The 23,140-nt window shown below is 49.2% G+C and overlaps 1 protein-coding gene across 3 annotated transcripts in view; it reads left to right on the forward strand.

Moving 5' to 3' along the window:
• LOC138643272 (plectin-like) overlaps positions 1 to 23,140 on the forward strand; it is a 554,763-nt gene that overhangs the window by 92,354 nt on the left and 439,269 nt on the right. Inside the window, exon 1 of one of the 3 annotated variants that reach the window (XM_069732200.1) lies at positions 11,870 to 11,976. The exons of the other annotated variants lie outside the window; for them this stretch is intronic. Coding sequence (XP_069588301.1) covers positions 11,886 to 11,976 — 91 coding nt within the window. The 5' untranslated portion in view covers positions 11,870 to 11,885. Of the gene's footprint in view, positions 1 to 11,869; positions 11,977 to 23,140 lie in introns of those variants that run through there. 3 annotated transcript variants of the gene reach the window in all.

Genomic DNA, 23,140 nt, shown 5'->3' on the forward strand with positions numbered 1-23,140 from the left:
TGTTCTCTGGCTGAAGAGCTGTGTTGGTTTGGCGCCAAACATAGCGTTTATCTTGGTGGCCAAAAAGTTCAATTTTGGTCTCATCTGACCAGAACACCTTCTTCCAAACATTTGGGGAGTTTCCCACATGTCTTTTGACAAACTCAAAATGAGCCTTACAATTTTTGTGTGAAACTACAGGTTTTTTCTACCAACACTGCCATACAGGCCACCTCTATGGAGTTGTGAAGACACAAGGGTCAGTGGGTTTTCTCATCCGCTGGCCCGACTGTCTTTAGAAAGACCGCATGGACCAGGGCTCATACCACTGAATGCCCACGCTCCTTTCCCTTGGGCAGAGCACTACTCAAACAACACAAGGTGAGGTTAAAACAGTGCTGCAATAATTTGTTAAACCACCAACAAACAAAAGCATATAGAACAGTCACAACAAATGCCCAACAGTGTGCAAATTAGTCTTACACTTCCGCTGACCCACCGGGAGTAGAGTAGCTGTGACTTCAGGGCTTCCAGGGCCAACTGCCCCCACCAGTGGCACCCTGATTTTGGCGGGCACCCACAGAGAGGAGGTATCGTCAAGCTTAGGAAGATGACAGGCCATTGAGCTACGTGGCCAAATGACCTGATTTTCCCATCCGGACTTCTCCGAACATCTCCCTGGGTCCTGTGATGGTCAATGGAGCAGATCTGTATTCCTCCACCTGGGGTCCTGGTCCCTTAAAGTGAACCTGTGATCAGGATTGTGCTCAGTGACTACAGTGTCAGGTCGGTACCGTTATACTGATTACACTGATACCTGTGATCAGGATTGTGCTCAGTGACTAAAGACAGTGTCAGGTCGGTGCCGTTATACTGATTACACTGATACCTGTGATCAGGATTCTGCTCAGTGACTACAGACAGTGTCAGGTCGGTGCCGTTATACTGATTACACTGATAACTGTGATCAGGATTGTGCTCAGTAACTACAGACAGTGTCAGGTTGGTGCCGTTATACTGATTACACTGATACCTGTGATCAGGATTGTGCTCAGTGACTACAGACAGTGTCAGGTCGGTGCCATTATACTGATTACACTGATACCTGTGATCAGGATTGTGCTCAGTGACTACAGACAGTGTCAGGTCGGTGCCATTATACTGATTACACTGATAACTGTGATCAGGATTGTGCTCAGTGACTACAGACAGTGTCAGGTCGGTGCCGTTATACTGATTACACTGATAACTGTGATCAGGATTGTGCTCAGTGACTACAGACAGTGTCAGGTTGGTGCCGTTATACTGATTACACTGATACCTGTGATCAGGATTGTGCTCAGTGACTACAGGCAGTGTCAGGTCGGCGCCGTTATACTGATTACACTGATACCTGTGATCAGGATTGTGCTCAGTAACTACAGTGTCAGGTTGGTGCCGTTATACTGATTACACTGATACCTGTGATCAGGATTGTGCTCAGTGACTACAGACAGTGTCAGGTCGGTGCTGTTATACTGATTACACTGATAACTGTGATCAGGATTGTGCTCAGTGACTACAGACAGTGTCAGGTCGGTGCTGTTATACTGATTACACTGATGCCTGTGATCAGGATTGCGCTCAGTGACTACAGAGAGTGTCAGGTCGGTGCTGTTATACTGATTACACTGATGCCTGTGATCAGGATTGCGCTCAGTGACTACAGACAGTGTCAGGTCGGCGTCGTTATATTGATTACACTGATACCTGTGATCAGGATTGTGCTCAGTGACTACAGACAGTGTCAGGTAGTATACCTTTATACACCTCTATGGAGTTGTGAAGACACAAGGGTCAGTGGGTTCTCTCATCCGCTGGTCCGACTGTCTTTAGAAAGACCGCATGGACCAGGGCTCATACCACTGACTGCCCACACTCCTTTCCCTTGGGCAGAGCACTACTCAAACAACACAAGGTGAGGTTAAAACAGTGCTGCAATAATTTGTTAAACCAGCAACAAACAAAAGCATATAGAACAGTCACAACAAATGCCCAACAGTGTGCAAATTAGTCTTCCACTTCCGCTGACCTGCCGGGCTTCCAGGGCCAACTGCCCCCACCAGTGGCACCCTGCTTTTGGCGGGCACCCACAGAGAGGAGGTATCGACAAGCTTAGGAAGATGACAGGCCATTGAGGTATGTGGCCAAGTGACCTGATTTTCCCATCCTGACTTCTCCGAACATCTCTCTGGGTCCTGTGATGGTCAATGGAGCAGATCTGTATTCCTCCAGCTGGGGTCCTGGTCCCTTAAAGTGAACCTGTGATCAGGATTGTGCTCAGTAACTACAGTGTCAGGTCGGTGCCGTTATACTAATCTAATCTAATCAGTTTTTATGAAGAGGTAAGCTATAGACTGGACCACGGTGAGTCATTGGACGTGGTATATCTCGATTTTTCCAAAGCGTTTGATACCGTGCCGCACAAGAGGTTGGTACACAAAATGAGAATGCTTGGTCTGGGGGAACATGTGTGTAAATGGGTTAGTAACTGGCTTAGTGATAGAAAGCAGAGGGTGGTTATAAATGGTATAGTCTCTAACTGGGTCGCTGTGACCAGTGGGGTACCGCAGGGGTCAGTATTGGGACCTGTTCTCTTCAACATATTCATTAATGATCTGGTAGAAGGTTTACACAGTAAAATATCGATATTTGCAGATGATACAAAACTATGTAAAGCAGTTAATACAAGAGAAGATAGTATTCTGCTACAGATGGATCTGGATAAGTTGGAAACTTGGGCTGAAAGGTGGCAGATGAGGTTTAACAATGATAAATGTAAGGTTATACACATGGGAAGAGGGAATCAATATCACCATTACACACTGAACGGGAAACCACTGGGTAAATCTGACAGGGAGAAGGACTTGGGGATCCTAGTTAATGATAAACTTACCTGGAGCAGCCAGTGCCAGGCAGCAGCTGCCAAGGCAAACAGGATCATGGGGTGCATTAAAAGAGGTCTGGATACACATGATGAGAGCATTATACTGCCTCTGTACAAATCCCTAGTTAGACCGCACATAGAGTACTGTGTCCAGTTTTGGGCACCGGTGCTCAGGAAGGATATAATGGAACTAGAGAGAGTACAAAGGAGGGCAACAAAATTAATAAAGGGGATGGGAGAACTACAATACCCAGATAGATTAGCGAAATTAGGATTATTTAGTCTAGAAAAAAGACGACTGAGGGGCGATCTAATAACCATGTATAAGTATATAAGGGGACAATACAAATATCTCGCTGAGGATCTGTTTATACCAAGGAAGGTGACGGGCACAAGGGGGCATTCTTTGCGTCTGGAGGAGAGAAGGTTTTTCCACCAACATAGAAGAGGATTCTTTACTGTTAGGGCAGTGAGAATCTGGAATTGCTTGCCTGAGGAGGTGGTGATGGCAAACTCAGTCGAGGGGTTCAAGAGAGGCCTGGATGTCTTCCTGGAGCAGAACAATATTGTATCATACAATTATTAGGTTCTGTAGAAGGACGTAGATCTGGGTATTTATTATGATGGAATATAGGCTGAACTGGATGGACAAATGTCTTTTTTCGGCCTTACTAACTATGTTACTATGTTACTGATTACACTGATACCTGTGATCCCAATTGTGCTCAGTGACTACAGGAAGTGTCAGGTCTGTGCCGTTATACTGATTACACTGATACCTGTGATCAGGATTATGCTCAGTGACTACAGACAGTGTCAGGTCGGTGCCGTTATACTGATTACACTGATACCTGTGATCAGGATTGTGCTCAGTAACTACAGACAGTGTCAGGTCAGTGCCGTTATACTGATTACACTGATACCTGTGATCAAGATTGTGCTCAGTGACTACAGTGTCAGGTTTGTGCCATTATACTGATTACACTGATACCTGTGATCAAGATTGTGCTCAGTGACTACAGACAGTGTCAGGTCGGTGCCGTTATACTGATTACACTGATACCTGTGATCAGGATTGTGCTCAGTAACTACAGACAGTGTCAGGTCGGTGCCGTTATACTGATTACACTGATACCTGTGATCAGGATTGTGCTCAGTGACTACAGACAGTGTCAGGTCGGTGCCGTTATACTGATTACACTGATACCTGTGATCAGGATTGTGCTCAGTGACTACAGACAGTGTCAGGTTGGTGCCGTTATACTGATTACACTGATACCTGTGATCAGGATTGTGCTCAGTGACTACAGGCAGTGTCAGGTAGGTGCCATTATACTGATTACACTGATACCTGTGATCCGGATTGTGCTCAGTGACTATAGTGTCAGGTCGGCACCGTTATACTGATACCTGTGATCAGGATTGTGCTCAGTGACTACAGGCAGTGTCAGGTCGGTGCCATTATACTGATTACACTGATACCTGTGATCCGGATTGTGCTCAGTGACTACAGTGTCAGGTCGGTACCGTTATACTGATTACACTGATACCTGTGATCAGGATTGTACTCGGTGACTACAGGCAGTGTCAGGTCGGTGCTGTTATACTGATTACACTGATACCTGTGATCAGGATTGTGCTCAGTGACTACAGACAGTGTCAGGTTGGTGCCGTTATACTGATTACACTGATACCTGTGATCAGGATTGTGCTCAGTAACTACAGACAGTGTTAGGTCGGCGCCGTTATACTGATTAGGGCTGAGTGAGAAGGCCGTATAACTTGTGCGAGATTCGCACTGCACGGACTGGCCTGGTACCTCTCCTGACCTGAGCAAGACAGTATGATGTATTCCTATGCAGCAGTCAAGGTCAGGAGAGCTGACTACCAGTACAAGTTTTACGGTGCGATTCTCGCAGGAGAAATACGTCAGTCTGTCTCTGCCCTTACACTGATACCTCATGATGAAATCCGACTTGTGGTTGTTGAGTAATCTTTATTTTCTGTTTTGAGTTAATGATATGGGTGGGGCTGTGGACGGCCTGTGGGGGGGTCTTCATGTGGTGTTCTGATTAGGTATTCATAATGAAGACTGCTGACAGGTCGCTGATCCCTCACTCACCCGCCCCATAGTTATCATAATAAATATTTATATATACTTATGGAAAAAAAAAAACCTTCTGCAGACAGGCGCCGGCCGTGGTCCCTGCGCTGCAGCATAATCACATGTGTAATATTTATATAATTAATATGGGTGAGGTTATCCTAATAATACAAAAAAAAATCCATTTGAAAATGGCGCCGGCCGGGCCTGCGCAGTATCAGCTGTCGGTGTATATACAGGTGATCCGATAGCTGCTACTGCGACAGCCGCTCCATCTTGGAGGAGGAATTTTTTTTTCTTTCTAGCAAGATGGCGCCACTGTTTTCTTTCAATATGTATTTCTAATATTCATTATGTAATATAGGGGGCAGGTCAGTGAGGGATCAGTGACCTGTCACCAGTCTTCACTATGAATACCTAATCAGAGCACCATAGGAAGACCCCACCCCACAGGTCGCCCTGGTGCATGAGCATATCATTAACTCAAAGCTGAAAATACAGACTACACAACAACCACAAGACAGATTTCCTCACCAGGTATCAGTATAACGGCACCAAACCTGACATTGTCTGTAGTCACTGAGCACAATCCTGCTGAAGGGTTCCCTTTAAGCTGGCATCCTGTAGATTTTCTCTGGGAACAGAGGCAGATCCCTTTTTTATAGTTCACAACTGTCCTTTAGGCCATCATCAGCATGTCAGGTGGAAGGTGGGATGGGATCAACTCTCATTGAATAGTCAATCTGCATGGTTTGTCCCTCACTGTTTGCAGGTCAACAAGCTACATGGACTTATACAATGTAATACAATATAATCAACATATTAGCAAACATCAATTTCTCATTGACCCTGCATCTTTGTCCTCCAAAGATAGCAACACAATAAACTGTAGGAGCAGATATAAGCGGTAAACAGCAGCCACTGAACAATTCACAAGCATCAATTCAAAAGTCAACGTTCAGACTCCTATAAACAATAGTTTGTCTCCTGGCCTACTGAAAATATATGTCTGGCATAATTAAGAGTAAATGCTGTATCATCAAGGAGTGCATGGTTTATTGTGGTTGTATGGACCGATACTACACTCTCTTCTTGGGAATTCTGCAGCTCTTTCAGGGTTACCTTTGGTCTCTGTACAGCCTCTCTGATTGATTAATGCCCTCCTTGCATGGGGTGAGCATTTTAGTGGGCAGCTCTCTTTTGGTAGGTTTGTTGTGGTACTACGTCTTTTCCATTTGATGATGGATTTGATGGTGCTTCGGGGATCATCAGAGATTAGGATATTTTTTAGAACACAACTCTGACTTGTACTTCTCAATAAGTCTGCCCCGGACTTGTTTGGAAATTGCCTTGGTCTTCGTTAGAGATGGGCAAACTCATGGATGATCGGTTTTGGCCAAACAGTTAAAAAAAAACTCTACATGGGCCCAAACCCGGACACCATTTACTTGAATGGGGGGCTTGATCATCCAGTGTTTGCCGTGCTTCTGATGGCGGTAAAATAATTACCGCCAGTCAGAGAGTTGCAGTTCCCACGCAGTCAAATGTGAGCGTGCAGCTGTTATTGTAGGTATAAAGTTTACCTCTGGTGTCGGATGATGGAAATACTGCTCCCATCAGCTGATGCCTGCTGTCGCTTATAACAGTGAGAGCAGTAGTGGCTGATTGGAGTAATCGTTAGCTGGCTCCTGCGCTGTAAATAAATAGTAAAAAAAAAAAAGCAATTGCGTGGGTTCCCCTGTATTTTTGTTAACCAGCCAGGCAAAACTCACAGCTGGGGGCTGCAACCCTGAGCTGTCAGCTTTAGCTAGGTTGGTTATTAAGAATACAGGGGTCCCCTTGCATCACTCTACGTTGAATTGTTATTACTTTTCAAAGCTTCACGTGTCATGTGTTGTATTTGCCCTCCCCTATTTCCCTTCACTCCTATCCTCCCCCCTCCCTTCCTCCCCTCTTTCATTCCCCCTCCCCCCCCCCCTCCAGGTTAAAATACAAAATCCCAATAAAGTTCTTTGGGAAAAAAAAAAAAAAAGAATACAGGGGTCCCCACACTTTGTTTTTTTTTTTTTTTTAATTATTTAAATAAATAATTAAAAAACAGTGTGGGCCACCCCCATTTTTGACAACCAGCATTGCTAAAGTAGACAGCTGGAGGCTGGTATTCATTGATATTGGCCTTCCCAACCTAAAAGCAGCAGCCTGTAACATAGTAACATAGTAACATAGTTAGTAAGGCCGAAAAAAGACATTTGTCCATCCAGTTCAGCCTATATTCCATCATAATAAATACCCAGATCTACGTCCTTCTACAGAACCTAATAATTGTATGATACAATATTGTTCTGCTCCAGGAAGACATCCAGGCCTCTCTTGAACCCCTCGACTGAGTAGCCACGCAGAAAAGGCACATCTATTAGATATGCCAATTCAGGCGCTTTGCCTGGCTGTTCCCACTTGTCCTGTAGCGGTGGCAAGTGGGGTTCATATTTGTGGGGTTAATGTCACCTTTGTATTGTCCAGTGACATCAAGCCAACGGTTACCTGGTAAATAAAGAAACAGCCAGAATAAAGTATTTTATTAGAAATAAAACAAAACACACTTTTCAATTTTTTATTGAAAAAGAACAAACAGTTAGTCACCTAACTCCTAATTCCACTGAATCCCGCGTCTCCTGTAATAAAAAAAACAAAATCATATTCCTTATCTGTCTGTCGTTCTGTCTCACGCCATAATCCATGTCTGGGGGATAAATACTTTTCAACCTGGACGGTGCCAAGATGCGACTGTCCAGGCTGAGAACCACCGGTGAATGAGCTGCTGCGAGCGCAGCGTCCGTGACCAGTGGTTACCTCCGGTCACTGAGGCTGTGTTCCCAGCCAAGCAAATGAACTGCGGTGACCTCGGTGAGATTCCCGCTAGCACCATGAGAATAAGTCTCACTGTGCAGAGGTGAGTTCACCAGGAGAATTTCACTGCGGTGAATTTAAAATACGGTGCACTCTCCTCTGCACCGTGAGACTTTATCACGGTGCTATCAGTGATCTCACTAAGGTAACTGCAGTTTAGCCTGGCTGGGAACTCCTCATTGACCGGCAGTAACCTCTGACGTCACCGCCAGTCACTGATGCTGAGCTCGCAGCAGTTCATTCACCAGTGGTTCTTAGCCTGGACGGGTCTCATCTTGGCACCGTCCAGGTGGAAAACTGTTTATCTCCAGACATGGATTACAGGATGGGACAGAACGTTGGGCAGGTGAGGGATATGGTTGTTTTTTTTATATTTGTTTTATTACAAGAGACGAGGGATACAGTAGAGTTATTGTTAGGTGAGTAGAACTGTGTTTTGTTATTTTTATAATAAAAAGTTTTTTTCTTGTCATCTCTAATAAAGGACTTTATTCCGGCTGTGCGTTTATTTACCATGTAACTATAGAATTAGTAATGGGGGTGTCTTATGGACGCCTCTCCAGTACTAATCTATGGGCTTGATGTCACAGGACAGACAATTCAAAGGTGACATCAACCCCACAAATATTAACCCCACTTGCCACCGCTACAGGGCAAATGGGAAGAGGCGGACAAAGCGCCAGATTTGGAGCATCTAATAGATGTGCCATTTCTGGGCAGCTGCGGGCTGCTATTTTTAGGCTGGGTGGTGCAATATTCATGGCCACTGTCTGAGAATACCAGCCCCAGCTGTCTGCTTTAGCAAGGCTGGTTGTCAAAAATGAGGGGGACCCCATGCTTTTTTTTTTTAAATTATTTATTTAAATAATTAAAAAAACAACGCGGGGACCCTTCTAGTCTTGATAACCAGTCTTACTGACAGCTGAGGGTTACAGCCCCCAGCTGTGAGTTTTGCCTGGCTGGTTAAAAAAAATACAGGGGAACCCATGCTGTTTTTTTAAATGTATTTATTTACAGCACAGAAGTCGGCTGATGAATACTCCCATCACCTGCTCCTGCTCTCACTGTTATTAGCAGCAGCAGGCGTCGGCTGACGGGAGCAGTAGTCCCATCAGCTGACACCAGTGACCGGAGATAAACTTTACACCTCCGATCAAAGCTGTGGGTTCACAGTGTCATTGACAGCGTGGGAACTGCAGCCCTCTGACTGGCGATAATGATTTTATCGCTGATCAGAAGCAGTGTTTATCGCGCTGTCATGCATTTGTAATTGATTTTACAAAAGATCTTTTATTAGGCTAGGGTCACATTGCGTTAGTGCAATCCGTTTAGCGCTAGCGGATTGCGCTAACGCAATGTTTTCTATGGGGCTGCGGTCGGGGTCGCGGTAACGTCCCCGCTCTCGCAGATCCCCGATCTGCGAGAGCGGGCAACGGACCGCGGGCGCGCCTCGGACGCTGCAAGCAGCGTCCGCGGCGCGCCAGGAATCACCGGCGCGTCGCTAGCGCGTGCCGAACATGGCACGCGCTAGTGAAGCGCGTTCCCATTAGCGTGAATGGGCGCGTTAACGGCCGCGTTGCACGGCGTTAATTTCGCCGTGCAACGCTGTCCGTTTAACGCGGTCCCATAACGCAATGGGAACCCAGCCAAAAAGTTGATAACCTCAAAGACAATATCAAAATTAACGTGTGACGGGAAAAGGAGCATCAGACGGATAAAATAACAAAATAATAACAATATCGCATATAAATATAAACATTATTTTGTGCATATTTTCTCATTTGTTTATTCTATTTTATTTATGGTGTTATATTTTCATTTTTTCTTATTTTTTTAATGATCCGCCTGATGCTCCTTGTCCCGTCACACATTAAATTTGATATTGCCTTTTATGTTATCAACATTTTAATAAAAGATCTTTTGTAACATCAATTTATCCTGTAAGAAAAGTATTTTTCTTTCTGATATTTTGTGTAATCCTGTTTTAGTCATTGTCAATAAAGTGATCTATATTTTTTTAATATTTTTTACTATGAATACTTCTTTTGGGCGATATATTATGCTTGGTATTCTTATTTATGGGATTTGTTTTCTGTATAAGTGTTTTACACTGCAGAGCCTGCGCCCGGGGGACCTTGTCACTGCCCCTTTAATATGAAGTGCAAGCTCTTGTGTGTGACGTTCAGATTGTCAGGACTGGACCAGGTGCTGGGAAGGACACGTAGGAGGTGTCTGATCCACCGGGTCACACTGCTGCAGCTGCTGCGTCCTGTGCCTTTAAGAGGTAGGGTCTGAGGAGTGACCCTGCTGTGGGGTTTGGCTCAGCTTGGCTTTTTGGGATCTGACTGAGCATGGGTATGTGAGAGAGGGCCAGAGAGCTGAAGAGACAGCTGTGACTGGGCGAGAGGCCGAGGAGAAGGGCAAACAGGGACCCACTGCAGGGCTACAGAGACAGGAGACCTCGACCAGGGGTGCAGAGGAAAGCAGAGGTACCAGGGGAAAGCAGAGGTACCAGGGGGTGCAGGGGAAAGCAGAGGTACCAGGGGAAAGCAGAGGTACCAGGGGGTGCAGGGGAAAGCAGAGGTACCAGGGGAAAGCAGAGGTACCAGGGGGTGCAGGGGAAAGCAGAGGTACCAGGGGAAAGCAGAGGTACCAGGGGGTGCAGGGGAAAGCAGAGGTACCAGGGGAAAGCAGAAGTACCAGAGGAAAGCAGAGGTACCAGGGGGTGCAGGGTAAGATCAGAAGTACTAGGAGGTGCAGGGGAAAAGTGGTGCCAGGGGGTGCAGAGGGGGAGTAGCGGTGCCCGGGGTGCAGAGGGAGAGTAGTGGTGCCCGGGGTGCAGAGGGGGAGTAGTGGTGCCCGGGGTGCAGAGGGGGAGTAGCGGTGCCCAGGGTGCAGAGGGAGAGTAGCGGTGCCCGGGGTGCAGAGGGGGAGTAGAGGTGCCCGGGGTGCAGAGGGGGAGTAGCGGTGCCCAGGGTGCAGAGGGGGAGTAGTGGTGCCCGGGGTGCAGAGGGGGAGTAGCGGTGCCCGGGGTGCAGAGGGGGAGTAGTGGTGCCCGGGGTGCAGAGGGGGAGTAGTGGTGCCCGGGGTGCAGAGGGAGAGTAGCGGAGCCCGGGGTGCAGAGGGAGAGTAGCGGTGCCCGGGGTGCAGAGGGAGAGTAGCGGTGGCCGGGGTGCAGAGGGGGAGTAGCGGTGCCCGGGGTGCAGAGGGGGAGTAGCGGTGCCCGGGGTGCAGAGGGAGAGTAGCGGTGCCCGGGGTGCAGAGGGAGAGTAGCGGTGCCCGGGGTGCAGAGGGAGAGTAGCGGTGCCCGGGGTGCAGAGGGAGAGTAGCGGTGCCCGGGGTGCAGAGGGAGAGTAGCGGTGCCCGGGGTGCAGAGGGAGAGTAGCGGTGCCCGGGGTGCAGAGGGGGAGTAGCGGTGCCCGGGGTGCAGAGGGGGAGTAGCGGTGCCCGGGGTGCAGAGGGAGAGTAGCGGTGCCCGGGGTGCAGAGGGAGAGTAGCGGTGCCCGGGGTGCAGAGGGAGAGTAGCGGTGCCCGGGGTGCAGAGGGAGAGTAGCGGTGCCCGGGGTGCAGAGGGAGAGTAGCGGTGCCCGGGGTGCAGAGGGAGAGTAGCGGTGCCCGGGGTGCAGAGGGAGAGTAGCGGTGCCCGGGGTGCAGAGGGAGAGTAGCGGTGCCCGGGGTGCAGAGGGAGAGTAGCGGTGCCCGGGGTGCAGAGGGAGAGTAGCGGAGCCCGGGGTGCAGAGGGAGAGTAGCGGAGCCCGGGGTGCAGAGGGAGAGTAGCGGTGCCCGGGGTGCAGAGGGAGAGTAGCGGTGCCCGGGGTGCAGAGGGAGAGTAGCGGTGCCCGGGGTGCAGAGGGAGAGTAGCGGAGCCCGGGGTGCAGAGGGAGAGTAGCGGAGCCCGGGGTGCAGAGGGAGAGTAGCGGTGTTAGGAGTGCAGGGATTGCCGCCTGCCGTACCGTCGGTGTCCCAGTCATGGCCAGCTTCCAGTTGCCACAGTTGCCCCCGGGTGCGGAGGAGCAGGACTTTATCCGGGCGTATGAAGACGTGCGGGAGAAATATAAAGGTAACTTCTTTCCTTTCCCTCCACTTTGATTTTGGGGCCGTTAACCCCCCGTGTACTGCTGGTCGCTCTGTGGGCCGCAGCCGCTGTGCCGGGGTCATTGGCTCCGGGGTCAGTCCCGGCAGTTAGTCCGCGGTGGGTTCTGTCCGCCAGGTGAATATTGGCGCTCAGTGCCATTGTATTCTGTCTGTGATAGCCAGTGTTGGTCTGCTGGGTCTTGTAGTTCCCCCGCAGGCCCTCTGTGATGATTCTGGTCTGTGGTTCGCAGTGGATGTGTGACGTATCCTGACGTCATTGACAAGAAGACATCAGCCTGACAACAGATCCGACTATGCGGCCCCCGACAGTCACAGCCAGAACCTGGGAGCCAGACCCCGAAAACCTCAATGGGGGGAGACGCTCCATACAGGGGACGCAGACCCCCAAATCATGGACTCCAAAGCCAAGCTCACACAAACTACATCACAGGGTATGATGGGAGTGATGGCGGTCTCTGTACTGACCCCCGATCACAGGGTATGATGGGAGTGATGGGGGTCTCTGTACTGACCCCGATCACAGGGTATGATGGGAGTGATGGCGGTCTCTGTACTGACCCCCGATCACAGGGTATGATGGGAGTGATGGCGGTCTCTGTACTGACCCTGATCACAGGGTATGATGGGAGTGATGGCGGTCTCTGTACTGACCCTGATCACAGGGTATGATGGGAGTGATGGCGGTCTCTGTACTGACCCCCGATCACAGGGTATGATGGGAGTGATGGCGGTCTCTGTACTGACCCCGATTACAGGGTATGATGGGAGTGATGGCGGTCTCTGTACTGACCCCGATCACAGGGTATGATGGGAGTGATGGCGGTCTCTGTACTGACCCCGATCACAGGGTATGATGGGAGTGATGGCGGTCTCTGTACTGACCCCGATCACAGGGTATGATGGGAGTGATGGCGGTCTCTGTACTGACCCCGATCACGGCGTATGATGGGAGTGATGGCGGTCTCTGTACTGACCCCGATCACAGGGTATGATGGGAGTGATGGCGGTCTCTGTACTGACCCTGATCACAGGATATGATGGGAGTGATGGCGGTCTCTGTACTGACCCCCGATCACAGGGTATGATGGGAGTGATGGCGGTCTCTGTACTGACCCCGATCACAGGGTATGATGGGAGTGATGGCGGTCTCTGTACTGACCCCCGATCACAGGGTATGATGGGAGTGATGGCGGTCTCTGTACTGACCCCCGATCACAGGGTATGATGGGAGTGATGGCGGTCTCTGTACTGACCCCGATCACAGGGTATGATGGGAGTGATGGCGGTCTCTGTACTGACCCCCGATCACAGGGTATGATGGGAGTGATGGCGGTCTCTGTACTGACCCCGATCACAGGGTATGATGGGAGTGATGGCGGTCTCTGTACTGACCCCGATTACAGGGTATGATGGGAGTGATGGCGGTCTCTGTACTGACCCCCGATCACAGGGTATGATGGGAGTGATGGCGGTCTCTGTACTGACCCTGATCACAGGGTATGATGGGAGTGATGGCGGTCTCTGTACTGACCCCCGATCACAGGGTATGATGGGAGTGATGGCGGTCTCTGTACTGACCCCGATCACAGGGTATGATGGGAGTGATGGCGGTCTCTGTACTGACCCCCGATCACAGGGTATGATGGGAGTGATGGCGGTCTCTGTACTGACCCCGATCACAGGGTATGATGGGAGTGATGGGGGTCTCTGTACTGACCCTGATCACAGGATATGATGGGAGTGATGGCGGTCTCTGTACTGACCCCCGATCACAGGGTATGATGGGAGTGATGGCGGTCTCTGTACTGACCCCCGATCACAGGGTATGATGGGAGTGATGGCGGTCTCTGTACTGACCCCGATCACAGGGTATGATGGGAGTGATGGCGGTCTCTGTACTGACCCCCGATCACGGGGTATGATGGGAGTGATGGCGGTCTCTGTACTGACCCCGATCACGGGGTATGATGGGAGTGATGGCGGTCTCCGTACTGACCCCGATCACGGGGTATGATGGGAGTGATGGCGGTCTCTGTACTGACCCCGATCACAGGGTATGATGGGAGTGATGGCGGTCTCTGTACTGACCCCGATCACAGGGTATGATGGGAGTGATGGCGGTCTCTGTACTGACCCCGATCACAGGGTATGATGGGAGTGATGGTGGTCTCTGTACTGACCCCGATCACAGGGTATGATGGGAGTGATGGCGGTCTCTGTACTGACCCCGATCACAGGGTATGATGGGAGTGATGGCGGTCTCTGTACTGACCCCGATCACAGGGTATGATGGGAGTGATGGCGGTCTCTGTACTGACCCCGATCACAGGGTATGATGGGAGTGATGGTGGTCTCTGTACTGTCCCCGATCACAGGGTATGATGGGAGTGATGGCGGTCTCTGTACTGACCCCGATCACAGGGTATGATGGGAGTGATGGCGGTCTCTGTACTGACCCCGATCACAGGGTATGATGGGAGTGATGGCGGTCTCTGTACTGACCCCGATCACAGGGTATGATGGGAGTGATGGCGGTCTCTGTACTGACCCCGATCACAGGGTATGATGGGAGTGATGGCGGTCTCTGTACTGACCCCGATCACAGGGTATGATGGGAGTGATGGCGGTCTCTGTACTGACCCCGATCACAGGGTATGATGGGAGTGATGGCGGTCTCTGTACTGACCCCGATCACAGGGTATGATGGGAGTGATGGCGGTCTCTGTACTGACCCCCGATCACAGGGTATGATGGGAGTGATGGCGGTCTCTGTACTGACCCCCGATCACAGAGTATGATGGGAGTGATGGCGGTCTCTGTACTGACCCCTGATCACAGGGTATGATGGGAGTGATGGCGGTCTCTGTACTGACCCCGATCACAGGGTATGATGGGAGTGATGGCGGTCTCTGTACTGACCCCCGATCACAGGGTATGATGGGAGTGATGGTGGTCTCTGTACTGACCCCGATCACAGGGTATGATGGGAGTGATGGTGGTCTCTGTACTGACCCCGATCACAGGGTATGATGGGAGTGATGGCGGTCTCTGTACTGACCCCCGATCACAGGGTATGATGGGATTGATGGCGGTCTCTGTACTGACCCCGATCACAGGGTATGATGGGAGTGATGGCGGTCTCTGTACTGACCCTGATCACAGGGTATGATGGGAGTGATGGCGGTCTCTGTACTGACCCCGATCACAGGGTATGATGGGAGTGATGGCGGTCTCTGTACTGACCCCCGATCACAGGGTATGATGGGAGTGATGGCGGTCTCTGTACTGACCCCCGATCACAGGGTATGATGGGAGTGATGGCGGTCTCTGTACTGACCCCGATCACAGGGTATGATGGGAGTGATGGTGGTCTCTGTACTGACCCCGATCACAGGGTATGATGGGAGTGATGGCGGTCTCTGTACTGACCCCGATCACGGGGTATGATGGGAGTGATGGCGGTCTCCGTACTGACCCCGATCACGGGGTATGATGGGAGTGATGGCGGTCTCTGTACTGACCCCGATCACGGGGTATGATGGGAGTGATGGCGGTCTCTGTACTGACCCCGATCACAGGGTATGATGGGAGTGATGGCGGTCTCTGTACTGACCCCCGATCAGAGGGTATGATGGGAGTGATGGCGGTCTCTGTACTGACCCCGATCACAGGGTATGATGGGAGTGATGGCGGTCTCTGTACTGACCCCGATCACAGGGTATGATGGGAGTGATGGCGGTCTCTGTACTGACCCCCGATCACAGGGTATGATGGGAGTGATGGCGGTCTCTGTACTGACCCCGATCACAGGGTATGATGGGAGTGATGGCGGTCTCTGTACTGACCCCGATCACAGGGTATGATGGGAGTGATGGGGGTCTCTGTACTTGGCCTTGCTGGTTCCCTCCCTCTGACTATTTACAGAACTTCTGCTCGTTGACGGTCATTCATCTGATCTTTCCCTGGTCTCAGAGCAGAGGGCTTGTTACAGTGTATCAGTCTGCATATTCTGGAATGGAACATGTGGTCTCAGGACAGGAGCGGTGTGGGAATATCAACTGCAACAAACCCTCAGCTGCATCACATATTAGGGCTGTAGTAACATAGTAACATAGTAACATAGTTAGTAAGGCCGAAAAAAGACATTTGTCCATCCAGTTCAGCCTATATTCCATCATAATAAATCCCCAGATCTACGTCCTTCTACAGAACCTAATAATTGTATGATACAATATTGTTCTGCTCCAGGAAGACATCCAGGCCTCTCTTGAACCCCTCGACTGAGTTTGCCATCACCACCTCCTCAGGCAAGCAATTCCAGATTCTCACTGCCCTAACAGTAAAGAATCCTCTTCTATGTTGGTGGAAAAACCTTCTCTCCTCCAGACGCAAAGAATGCCCCCTTGTGCCCGTCACCTTCCTTGGTATAAACAGATCCTCAGCGAGATATTTGTATTGTCCCCTTATATACTTATACATGGTTATTAGATCGCCCCTGAGTCGTCTTTTTTCTAGACTAAATAATCCTAATTTCGCTAATATATCTGGGTATTGTAGTTCTCCCATCCCCTTTATTAATTTTGTTGCCCTCCTTTGTACTCTCTCTAGTTCCATTATATCCTTCATGAGCACCGGTGCCCAAAACTGGACACAGTACTCCATGTGCGGTCTAACTAGGGATTTGTACAGAGGCAGTATAATGCTCTCATCATGTGTATCCAGACCTCTTTTAATGCACCCCATGATCCTGTTTGCCTTGGCAGCTGCTGCCTGGCACTGGCTGCTCCAGGTAAGTTTATCATTAACTAGGATACCCAAGTCCTTCTCCCTGTCAGATTTACCCAGTGGTTTCCCATTCAGTGTGTAATGGTGATATTGATTCCTTCTTCCCATGTGTATAACCTTACATTTATCATTGTTAAACCTCATCTGCCACCTTTCAGCCCAAGTTTCCAACTTATCCAGATCCATCTGTAGCAGAATACTATCTTCTCTTGTATTAACTGCTTTACATAGTTTTGTATCATCTGCAAATATCGATATTTTACTGTGTAAACCTTCTACCAGATCATTAATGAATATGTTGAAGAGAACAGGTCCCAATACTGACCCCTGCGGTACCCCACTGGTCACAGCGACCCAGTTAGAGACTATACCATTTATAACCACCCTCTGCTTTCTATCACTAAGCCAGTTACTAACCCATTTACACACATTTTCCCCCAGACCAAGCATTCTCATTTTGTGTACCAACCTCTTGTGCGGCACGGTATCAAACGCTTTGGAAAAATCGAGATATACCACGTCCAATGACTCACCGTGGTCCAGCCTATAGCTTACCTCTTATTACATAGTAACATAGTAACATAGTTAGTAAGGCCGAAAAAAGACATTTGTCCATCCAGTTCAGCCTATATTCCGTCATAATAAATCCCCAGATCTACGTCCTTTTACAGAACCTAATAATTGTATGATACAATATTGTTCTGCTCCAGGAAGACATCCAGGCCTCTCTTGAACCCCTCGACTGAGTTCGCCATCACCACCTCCTCAGGCAAGCAATTCCAGATTCTCACTGCCCTAACAGTAAAGAATCCTCTTCTATGTTGGTGGAAAAACCTTCTCTCCTCCAGACGCAAAGAATGCCCCCTTGTGCCCGTCACCTTCCTTGGTATAAACAGATCCTCAGCGAGATATTTGTATTGTCCCCTTATATACTTATACATGGTTATTAGATCGCCCCTCAGTCGTCTTTTTTCTAGACTAAATAATCCTAATTTCGCTAATCTATCTGGGTATTGTAGTTCTCCCATCCCCTTTATTAATTTTGTTGCCCTCCTTTGTACTCTCTCTAGTTCCATTATATCCTTCCTGAGCACCGGTGCCCAAAACTGGACACAGTACTCCATGTGCGGTCTAACTAGGGATTTGTACAGAGGCAGTATAATGCTCTCATTAATTTTATATTCCATATTAATTTCCATTCACAAAGCTGCAGAGGAGAAGCATAATTTGCATGGGACTGCAAAGGCCTGTTAACACTTTGTCACATTGTTGGGAACATTAGTGCGATGCAATGAATCATGGGAGTGGATCCCCGCACGGCACTGCCACCACTGATCTGCTCCTTCTCCTAACTTGCCATGGTATATGTTGGTGACACATGATATTAGCCTGGAACCTGTGGTTGTGATGGGCCTGTCTGCCCTGACGGCTGCACAGGAGCAATCCTTCTAGGGTATCAGGATCTCTGCTTGCAGTCATCTGATAAAAACCCATCAGGAGAATCTATCCTGGCTGTGACTGTCGCAAAACTGCAGAGTTCGTTGCAGGACAGTTATGAGGAGTAAGACATAAAAGGAGTAAGGGGCGCAAGAGGAGTAAGGGGCGTAAGAGGAGTAGGGGGCGCAAGAGGAGTAAGGGGCGCTAGAGGAGTAAGGGGCGCAAGAGGAGTAAGGGGCGCAAGAGGAGTAAGGGGCGCAAGAGGAGTAAGGGGCGCAAGGGGAGTAAGGGGCGTAAGGGGAGTAAGGTGCGTAAGAGAAGTAAGGGGCGCAAGAGGCGTATGAGGAGTAAGAGGCGTAAGAGGAAAGAGGAGTAAGGGGCGCAAGAGGAGTAAGGGGCGCAAGAGGAGTAAGGGGCGTAAGAGGCGTATGAGGAGTAAGAGGCGTATGAGGAGTATGAGGAGTAAGGGGCGTAAGAGGAGTAAGGGGCGTAAGAGGCGTATGAGGAGTAAGGGGCGTATGAGGAATAAGAGACTTGCACAGGGACCACAGACGGCAGATTCCTGCCTGTGAATTGGGGTACAGAGACGCTTGTGTCCGGGTGGGTGGTGGTCGGGCATTATGCGCTATCGATATCTCCGGTTATTCTCAGCGCCAGCAAAGACGAAGAAAACTTCCAGTCCTGGAAACCGAATCCTCCATAAACGATCTGTAAATAGTTTCTGCACAAGAGGATTAGTCACACGGATGACTTCCAGGGATAGAGTCTGCACTGCCCGGCGCCTCGCCCGTGTGTCCGCGCTGCGCCCGTGTGTCTGTGCTGCCCAGCGCCTCGCCCTTGTAGTGGGGGTAATTTTGAGTGTCTGTATTGGGGTCCGCTCACATCAGGTTATAAATATGGCTCCGAAGTTCATCCTGAAGTGTTGGATGAATGGCATCCTTGTGCTTTACCTCTTGTGATTCGTGTGCAGTGTGACTGCTTTTTTTCTTTTTCGCCGAGCTTCCGTGTGCAGTGTGACTGCGTTTTCTTTCTCCCCGAGCCTCCATGTGCAGTGTGACTGCGTTTTCTTTCTCCCCGAGCCTCCGGGTGCAGTGTGACTGCGTTTTCTTTCTCCCCGAGCCTCCGGGTGCAGTGTGACTGCGTTTTCTTTCTCCCCGAGCCTCCGTGTGTAGTGTGAATGCGTTTTCTCTTTTGCCGAGCCTCCGGGTGCCGTGTGACTGCGTTTTCTTTCTCCACGAGCCTCCGGGTGCAGTGTGACTTCGTTTTCTTTCTCCCCGAGCCTCCGTGTGCAGTGTGACTGCGTTTTCTCTTTCGCCGAGCCTCCGAGTGCAGTGTGACTGCGTTTTCTTTGTCCCCGAGCCTCCGGGTGCAGTGTGACTGCGTTTTCTCTTTCGCTGATCCTCCGTGTGCAGTGTGACTGCGTTTTCTTTCTCCCCGAGCCTCCATGTGCAGTGTGACTGCGTTTTCTCTTTCGCTGATCCTCCGTGTGCAGTGTGACTGCGTTTTCTTTCTCCCCGAGCTTCTGGGTGCAGTGTGACTGCGTTTTCTTTCTCCCCGAGCCTCCGGGTGCAGTGTGACTGCGTTTTCTTTCTCCCCGAGCCTCCGGGTGCAGTGTGACTGCGTTTTCTTTCTCCCCGAGCCTCCGTGTGCAGTGTGACTGCGTTTTCTCTTTCGCCGAGCCTCCGAGTGCAGTGTGACTGCGTTTTCTTTGTCCCCGAGCCTCCGGGTGCAGTGTGACTGCGTTTTCTCTTTCGCTGATCCTCCGTGTGCAGTGTGACTGCGTTTTCTTTCTCCCCGAGCCTCCATGTGCAGTGTGACTGCGTTTTCTCTTTCGCTGATCCTCCGTGTGCAGTGTGACTGCGTTTTCTTTCTCCTCGAGCTTCTGGGTGCAGTGTGACTGCGTTTTCTTTCTCCCCGAGCCTCCGGGTGCAGTGTGACTGCGTTTTCTTTCTCCCCGAGCCTCCGTGTGCAGTGTGACTGCGTTTTCTTTCTCCCCGAGCCTCCGTGTGCAGTGTGACTGCGTTTTCTTTCGCCGAGCCTCCGTGTGCAGTGTGACTGCGTTTTCTCTTTCGCTGATCCTCCGTGTGCAGTGTGACTGCGTTTTCTTTCTCCCCGAGCCTCCGGGTGCAGTGTGACTGCGTTTTCTTTCTCCCCGAGCCTCCATGTGCAGTGTGACTGCGTTTTCTCTTTCGCCGAGCCTCTGTGTGCAGTGTGACTGCGTTTTCTTTCTACCCGAGCCTCCGTGTGTAGTGAACATCATTTACATACTATATTACTCTATGTAAATTAAAGCTCGATTCCAAAATTCAAAAGCATTCTAAAAATGGATGACCGCAAGATATCTAGAATAATGTCCTGTACATATATAATGTCACAACCCCCACATATTATAGACTTGCTCCGTAGAACCTTTCATATGGAGTTTATTTTACAACTTTTTAGCTTTTTTTAAAATAATAAATGAATTAAACGATTTTGGGTCCCCTCCCCCTCTATTTGTGCTAGCCAGCCGAGGTAAAGCAGACAGATGTTGGCTGGCCCAGGGCTGGCTCTTTGCCGGCTGTTCCCGATTGCCCTGCTGGGACTTGGGGTTGATGTCAGCTGTGAATTATTTAAAATTACAGCTGTTATCATGAGATATACCGGGGCGGTATACGCATGATCCGTGTGCCCTCTGTTTTTTTTTCTTGCACCCGTTGCCTTTCATTAGTGAGTCTCGTCTCATGCTCATGCTGCCATCTATTCTCAGTCTGATTAAAGTTGAGGAAAATCTCACAGATCAGCATGGACTCGCTGGATAACATTCGTGCGAGTGCATTGTGAGGTTTTCTCGCAGTGCACTCTTCCGATTTATACACAAGTGGGAGCTAACCTTTATTCTCCACATACAGTGCCTTGATAAAGTCTTCATACCCCGTGACCTTTCCCACATTTCAGCCACAAACATAAATATATTTTATTGGGATTTTCTGTGATACAAACACAAAGTATTACAGTAATTATGACTGACGAGTAAAGGAAATGATCCGGGGTGTACTAATTATTATATAAATGTAAATCTGAACATTGTGCCGTGCATTACTATTCAGCCCGAGTCAGTACTTTGTAAGGCCATCTTTCTCTGCAGTCTTTTGGGTTCTGTCTCTCCCACCATTCTCTGCAGTCTTTTGTCACAGATTCTCGGAGATTTGGGTCTGGACGGTGATTGCGCCGTTCACACACATGAAGATGCTCTGATCTAAACCCTCGATTGTAGCTCTGCCAGGATATTGAGGGTCATTGTCCTGCTGGAAGGTGAACCTATGCCCCAATCTCAAGTTTTCTGCACCCTCTAACAGGTTTTTCTCCAGGATTGACCTGTGTATAGCTCCATCCATCTTCCCAACATCTCTGAGCAGCTTCCCTGCCCCTGCTGAAGAAATGCCTCCCCACAGCAGCATGCTGCCACCACCATGTGTAATGGTGGGGATGGTGTTTTCATGGTGATGTGCAGTGCTTTTTCCCACGACACATAGCGTTTTACATTTAGCTCAAAAGTTTTCGTTTGGTCTTCTCTGAGCAGAGCCCCTTCTGCCACATGGTCGCTGTGTTCCTTACATGGGACTTCTGAAAGCTTTCACAAATCACTTCTTGTCACTTTTCCATGCAGGCCAGATTTGTGAACTATATGACTAATGGTTGTCCTCTGGACAGATTCTCCTCTGACCTTTGCAACTCTGCAGCACCTCCAGTAACCATTGGCCTATCTGTTCCTTGTTTAATTAGTGTTCTCATTGTCCTGTATATATACACTGCACAGTACCACTCTTCATGTATATATACACTGCACAGTACCGCTCCTACTGTATATATACACTGCACAGTACCACTCCTCCTGTCCTGTATATATACACTGCACAGTACCACTCCTCCTGTATATATACACTGCACAGTACCACTCCTCCTGTATATATACACTGCACAGTACCACTCCTCCTGTATATATACACTGCACAGTACCACTCCTCCTGTATATATACACTGCACAGTACCACTCCTCCTGTATATATACACTGCACAGTACCACTCCTCCTGTATATATACACTGCACAGTACCACTCCTCCTGTATATATACACTGCACAGTACCACTCCTCCTGTATATATACACTGCACAGTACCACTCCTCCTCTATATATACACTGCACAGTACCACTCCTCCTGTATATATACACTGCACAGTACCACTCCTCCTCTATATATACACTGCACAGTACCACTCCTCCTGTATATATACACCGCACAGTACCACTATATATATATATATATATATATATATATACACACACACAGTGGGGCAAAAAAGTATTTAGTCAGTCAGCAATAGTGCAAGTTCCACCACTTAAAAAGATGAGAGGCGTCTGTAATTTACATCATAGGTAGACCTCAACTATGGGAGACAAACTGAGAAAAAAAAATCCAGAAAATCACATTGTCTGTTTTTTTTAACATTTTATTTGCATATTATGGTGGAAAATAAGTATTTGGTCAGAAACAAACAATCAAGATTTCTGGCTCTCACAGACCTGTAACTTCTTCTTTAAGAGTCTCCTCTTTCCTCCACTCATTACCTGTAGTAATGGCGCCTGTTTAAACTTGTTATCAGTATAAAAAGACACCTGTGCACACCCTCAAACAGTCTGACTCCAAACTCCACTATGGTGAAGACCAAAGAGCTGTCAAAGGAGACCAGAAACAAAATTGTAGCCCTGCACCAGGCTGGGAAGACTGAATCTGCAATAGCCAACCAGCTTGGAGTGAAGAAATCAACAGTGGGAGCAATAATTAGAAAATGGAAGACATACAAGACCACTGATAATCTCCCTCGATCTGGGGCTCCACGCAAAATCCCACCCCGTGGGGTCAGAA

This window comes from Ranitomeya imitator, chromosome 6 (genome assembly GCF_032444005.1).
Source record: "Ranitomeya imitator isolate aRanImi1 chromosome 6, aRanImi1.pri, whole genome shotgun sequence".
NCBI classification, from domain to species: domain Eukaryota; kingdom Metazoa; phylum Chordata; class Amphibia; order Anura; family Dendrobatidae; genus Ranitomeya; species Ranitomeya imitator.